Here is a 6,928-nt window from a genome sequence, read left to right on the forward strand (position 1 = left end):
GTTGCAAACATGTCAAGGCCCCTCGACAATGGAATGTCCTGAGTACAACCAGAGTAGACGTAAGAGCAGCCTTGGATCATCTTCGCTGCGGGTCTGTGAACACACTCATGACTGTTATTTGAATAGCTCATGTTGAAATTACCGTGACAACTCATCTTGTATTCTTGTTCCTCCACAAGTCAGACCAGCTCAAAAATTGTCGAATATTACTCTCGACGGTTTTAGATAATAACCATCAACATCAAGAGTGAAGACATTTGGTGACAGGAGAGTAACGAAAGAACCAGATGTGCAACTTAACCCTTTCAGGGACAGCAGTTACTACAGTGGACAGCTTATCAAGTTATCAGGTTACGGGGTGCATGAAAAGGTTAAAGTTCCTTGTGGACAAATGTTTCTGCAGGTCCTCAATATGAACCTGACTGAATTTTGGGAAATTTGTGCCGTAGAACACTTCTGGTTGTAACCCATTTTATCATCTTTACGATTTTTCTTGTCACATTTGTTCAGCCCCACAGTGAACCAGTCCTTCTTGGTGTTGGATTAACGGCACATACATCATAATACTGATCCTTTGATGTGCATGAAGGGACATTGAATCCATGCATGCCTCCGTTTTCTGTAGCGCTCGTGGGTGAGATGGAGCCAAATGACAGTTGCCTTCGGCCAGGGTACACCCTGAACTGGTCAGCAGCTAGTCGCAGTGGCCATTGCATGAAAGTCTTCAAATTTAGGATATGCATGGTATATACGTGTGTGTGTGTGTGTGTGTGTGTGTGTGTGTGTGTGTGTGTGTGTGTGTGTGTGTGTGTGTGTGTGTGTGTGTGTGTAATGATTTGGGGAAAAGTTTTCAAATTTATCCAATCAATTCTCTATCTTCATCTGTACAGGACATCCCGTAGGCTGCCCATGCAGATTGATGGCGAGCCCTGGATGCAGCCACCATGCACGGTGAGAGCAACCACTTTTGACGTGATATTGGGCTGCTTCCCGGCCTGTAGAACGCTTGCAATGGCAGCTAATGGGGTAAACAGTGCTGGCTTGTGCCGGACAAAAGCAAAAGTAGGCCTGCAAAGTTGACACTCCTAGAGAATGAGTACACGACTAACCATGCTGAGTTGTACTGAATGAGAACTAAGTCAACACGGTGTTGACAAAAATGTACAGGGTTGTCGCTTTCGGAGTATAATTGCTCACCTTGTGACTCCGGTAACAGTACAAAGAACTTGAGCCACGATTCCACGAAGTTTTGTTAGCAGTTGGGTACAGACTGGAACATTCTGAGCAGACACGGTGTGTCTATGGCAATAATTAACACTACGTTGCACCTCAAGAGGCAGAATTGGACTTCTACTTGAGGCAGATTTCGAAAGAACAAACGCTGTGATGACGAGCACATCGGTGTACTTTGTACATGATATTTCTTTTCTTTTCTGTTAGGGATTTCCCAATCACATTATTTTTTTTTTTTGCATCCTGGTTCACATCCCAGGTTTGGATGATTTAAAAAAAAAAAAAAAAAAAACGAGACAAAGATGTTAAACTTTTGCCCTTACAAAATTGAGCTAGGAACTGTATATCTTCCATGACTCAGTTGAAAAAAAAAGTGTTTTTGGAGAGGGGAAGTAAAAATAAACAATTGACATACTGTGGTTGCATAAGTGTGCACGCCCAACCGGGGATGCGGCTGTGTTCAGAATTAACCATTCAAATTCCAATTCCTGTTAAATGTGAGGCAGCTGGCGCCTTCCACCATTCAAAGTGCCTCCAATGAACATCAAATAAAATCCAGATGTTCTTGTCAATGTTTTTATTTTTATTTTGTTATTTTTTTTTCTATTGAATTGCATCGGGAATTCATTTAATCATCAAAGACCTTGAACACAGTCTCAAAATTTTATTTTAGTGTACGTGGCTTGTCTGGATGGATAACGAAAGTCATAAATCATCCTGGGCCATCTCTCATCCTTGATTTTATGTAGATTTTTTTTTTGTTGGCATATTTTAGCCTCGACTCATTTGCTTTCTCTTGAGCTTGTTGGCACATTTCTCCGCACATCCCCAGACTTTCACATCGAATGCAGTCACGCCGTCCGAGAGCGCAGGCAAGCCCGACTGCTGTTTGCATTAAACGAAAAAAGAAGAACGTCAGCTATTTTCTGGAATCCTCACGCAGTCAAGCATTTTATTTTACCACAGCAGTTCTTCACGGGAGCGGAAGAGCTACATCATTTTGTTGTATTTTGTGTGTGCTGAGAATTTTTTTTTTTTTTCAAACAACACGCACTTGATCGCAACACCAGAAATAGGAGTACAGTTTTGAGCCCTCCCATCCCTCTGAGACTGCTTTATGAGAACTCACTTCAGAAAATGTAGTTGAGGTTCGATGACAACTGCATTCCACTTCAGTTTTTAATCTGATCTGCAATCTGACTGGGTGAGCCAATCAGCTTATGCTAAACAAGCCCAAACATAATGACAGCCAATGAATGTCCGCTTCAGACTGTGACTGACAGTTGTTTCCCCACCCTCAACTACTTGAACACAGGAAGCCAACACATTAAAAGGGCTATTAGAAAAAGGCAACCCACAGACAAAAACAATAAAGTTAGAGATTAAAATTGAGATTAACACGATTAAAAAACAATGCGCTAAATATGACTGTAATTAAGTATTCGCAATTAACGCAATCATTTGACACCTCTAATTTTCTGCACTCTAAGGTGCTTCAGATTATAAGGCGCACCTTCAATGAATGGCCTATTTTAAAACTGTTTTCATATACATGGTGCACTGCATTATAAGGCGCATCGAATAGAAGCTACAATAATGGCTGCAGTTGCATCCACTGTATGGAGCTAAAGGGAATACAATACAATACAGCTTTATTTATAGAGAGCAAAGCCATGCAGAACTTGTCACTCCTCGTGGGCTCACATCTACTAGGGGCTAAATATCCTAAGAAGTCTTGCTTGTCTCCTTCTTCCTTCATTTAGTCAGTAGTTAACTATGCTTATTTTCATTATGGCTACGCAGAGCTCACAAAGTTGTTGTCTGTCTGAGTGGCTAATGCACATGTCAATTAGTGTCGGGCAAAACACTTTTGGGTTACAATTGGCTCCTGCTAATAATCACTGGATGACATCGGAACACTGACAGGGAAACGACTCCATGGGGAATATAAAGAGACTGAAACATCATATATAAGGCGCGTTGGATTATAAAGTACACTGTCAATTTTTGGGAAATTGAATGATTTTAGGTGCGCCTTATAGTGCGGAAAGTACATTACTTTTGGTTGAAATACACATTTGTAGCTTTTCCTTGACCAAAAAAGGTATGTTGGTGTGTTCCCAAGCTATCTTTTGCAGCACAAAAGACTTGAACACATGTGACCTCAATACGGTCTTGACTTTGTGGTTTGTTTGTTACAGATCAGGATCACCCACAAGAACCAGGTTCCTATGCTGCTGGGTCCACCCCAGAAGACACCCTTCTTTTTTTTCAAGAAGCGCAACCGCAGTCAGGACTAGAACATGCGTGTGTACACATCCAGAGTTGACTAACAACACAATCATGATTAAAAAAGAAACACACACACACACACACACACACACACACACACACACACACACACACACACACACACACACAGTATACTGTACAGGCAGCTCTAAACAGGTCTGGAACTCTCCCAGTGATCCTTCCAGTCAACTGCCAACACAAGCCAAACGCCTGCCATACATTGAAACAACTGCAAAGGAAGCGATGCAAAGACGACAACAGGAAGTTGCCGTACGAGGCCCGCTCAGAACAACCGGCGTTAAAAAAACGCCATGAATAATTCAGCAAATTCAGAGAGCGAAGCGGCTTCATCCATTATTGACCCCTTTTGTTCAGGGCTGGATGGCAGCGGGGCGTCCAGAATGGGGCCAAACATGTCGGGATTTTTGCATCCTTCTAAATGTACCTTTCCGAGCAACTTTCAAGTTGAAAGTTAATATTCGAGTGGTCCAATTACTGTACATCCCCTCAGGGACTAACAGGCAGACCACCGCAGTTTTTTTTTAATGTACCAAAGCTAAAACTGCAAGCCTCCCTTTCTAAAATGTATCGCGCTATTTCGGGAAGGGTTTAATTCACCGCCCGCGAAACATGAAGCCTGATGATGAACGGCGGCTCCGGGCTTGCGTGTGTCCCAACTGTCAAAAGTTGAGAGGGAAAGTATGTCCAATTCTACGAGACACATATAGTATTTGTGTGTGTGTGTGTGTGTGTGTGTGTGTGTGTGTGTGTGTGTGTGTGTGTGTGTGTGTGTGTGTGTGTATATATATATATATCTCACAAATGTAAGATTAGATCATATGTACTGCACATACAAGTGTGTTTTACTCTATCCTCGTCATCGTTAGCTCAGCACGTCACGTCAGCGGTGTTTGCCACGATCAGTGAGTTTAGAGGTTTTCCCCCCCAAAGTCGAATTTGCATCTGTATTTTTTTTTTTTAATTCAGCATTTTGAAAATCATTTTGGAGTTTTAAAATGTCAAAATGCACAAATTATCTCTTCTTACAAAGTTATGAGTGTGACATATGGGAAGTCCCCGGTTTAACTACATACAGAAACTCCGGTCAGCTGTTAGGAATTCGACACCATTTTTCCCATCGTAGAAATTCTCATAAATCAAACTGTCGCCAAGCAATCTTTCTGTGTAATTTTAACATTCAGGATGGTTGGACATGTGTTCAAATGAGACCAAAACAAATAAATCGGGTGTCATGGATGTGAGTTGCATTGCAATTGCGCCTCAAGGCTCTCTCTTTTTTTTTTAAACATGTTTAGTTGTCTCAGAAGTAGGGCTGCAACTAAGGATTCTTTTAATAATCGATTAATCTGTCAATTAGTTTGCCGATTAATCAAGGAATCGGATTGAAAAGACGTTTTCATTTCCATCCTTTTCACTTTCAAAAACAGTACATCGTTTCAAATTGGTGATGCTGAAAACACACGAACAAATTCCTTTTGAGTCAGTTACTGGTTTGGTCGAAAAACATGTCAGAAAGTAGGCTTACATGTTTTTTGTTGTATTCCAAAGTAAAAGCAGATTATTGGAAATGTTTTGCTTTAATTGACCACAAATATAATCAGTCTGAGAATATTTAGTGTGGAGAGGATGAAATTCTGAGAATTTAAAATTTAAAAATTTTAAAAGAAGAATTTAAAAAGTCTACAAAGTATTAACCGATTGTCAAAAATAATAATGGATTGATTTTATATCTAATTTATTCACCGATTATTTGCACCTCTACACATACGTATCAAAAGTTAATTCAACTTTGTGGGGGATCACCGTCTCAACCCACTGGTTTTAGCAAGACAGCGTATACTGAATAAACATACAATAAGGGGTGAGGCTTGGTCGCCTTTAGCCCCCTTTTTCCCTTTAAAATCACACCGAGTTCACTTCAACTCATCAACACCGATACAAAAACACCAAGACTGTACATAGCGTAATGTGTTTCTTGTGAGTTTGTGTATGAGAAGGAGAGATGATGGCGTGTTTCCAATAGCATCGCATTGACCGTTCAAGCAAATGTCAGAGACTAGAACCACAATGAATGTACATACGGCACTTGTTTGTGACATTACATGTGACATCATCTTACCACCCGCCTGCTGTTACACCAACAGAGTGAACAAAAAAAAGGAGGTACTCAAAAATGTCGTCTTGGATTGATTCATCATTTTAAACAGTAAATAAATAGTACTTAGTACACGAACAGTTAGCAGCAGAGGTGGGTAGTAACGAGTTTAATGAAAAACACGTTTTACTTTTCTTTGAGTATTTTTGGTAAGACGAAATGTCACTTCCCGCTCACAGTTTGTGTGTATATCTACAGGTATTTATTATTGCGTCTATTTTGGTTTGTCCTAGACTTGTTTCCCATGACTATGTTTCACCATTCCAACATACCTTGAAACAACTGCTGATGCTGACTCCATTTGACCGTTCAAACTGAGCGAGGTGGTCACATGACAGACTCACTTACATGAAACATGGCAAAATCTATATTTGCCTCTCAGATTGGCTCACGCTCAACCTCAACCTGAGTGAAGAAACGGATGGATTGAACTACAGCTATGTCATGTCCAAATGATGGCATTTCAGGAACTAAAAAAATTCCACATGGAACTTGAGAAACAAAACTTGAGTTGGTAGAACTCAAACTGTTTTGGAGTAATTCAAAAGATATCAGCATTGTCGATAAATGTGGGTGAATCCAAAGGTTCAAAGTTCAATAAAATTGAAAGCCTATTTTGCTGTTTCACGTGTAAAACCAGAAAGTTCATTAAAGACCGTTAAGTGTGGCCCAATTTCCCTTGGTTTGTCATTTTATTTTAAAAAAAATATTGTTTGAAAGTGATATTGTTTGGCGAGATTCGAATGTGTACATTCCGATTTTATATTTTTGTCTATTATAAAAAATGAATTGGAAGTTTACTCATCAAGTACTCAGGACTTGATTTTTTTTTCACTGAATACTGAATGATTTGGATGACTACATTATATACTAACAAAAAAACTAAATTACATGTAGTGGGTTGGTGCATTGGTCAAGAAAAAAAAAACTTTAAATTTTGGTGAGGAACAGGATAAAGGTGCAAACATAGGAATTTAGTTTTCACTGTTTGGTGGCAACATCTAATTTCCCTCGTGGGATGAATGAAATCGAAACATTGAAGCATCCGCGTCAACACTCGTAACGGTACTACCCACTTATAAACAAGGAAATTGGTCATCGGTCTGGGCTCTATTGAGTGACATTGTAATTATATGTGATCATTATATTGAGTGATTCTCACATCACAATATATATATATATATATATATGTATGTATGTATGTATATATATATATATATATATATA

General features: G+C 39.7%; 1 protein-coding gene across 1 annotated transcript in view; it reads left to right on the forward strand.

Annotated features, from left to right (window-relative positions):
• dgkg (diacylglycerol kinase, gamma) overlaps positions 1–3,634 on the forward strand; it is a 103,362-nt gene extending 99,728 nt beyond the window's left edge. Inside the window, exons 26-27 of the mRNA XM_019876952.1 lie at positions 891–951; positions 3,435–3,634. Of these exons, the coding sequence (XP_019732511.1) occupies positions 891–951; positions 3,435–3,533 (160 nt within the window). The 3' untranslated portion in view covers positions 3,534–3,634. The remainder of the gene's footprint in view (positions 1–890; positions 952–3,434) is intronic.
• Positions 3,635–6,928: the final 3,294 nt, after the last annotated feature.

Source organism: Hippocampus comes, unplaced genomic scaffold, assembly GCF_001891065.2.
Source record: "Hippocampus comes isolate QL1 unplaced genomic scaffold, H_comes_QL1_v1.1 scaffold110, whole genome shotgun sequence".
Taxonomy (NCBI): Eukaryota; Metazoa; Chordata; class Actinopteri; order Syngnathiformes; family Syngnathidae; genus Hippocampus; species Hippocampus comes.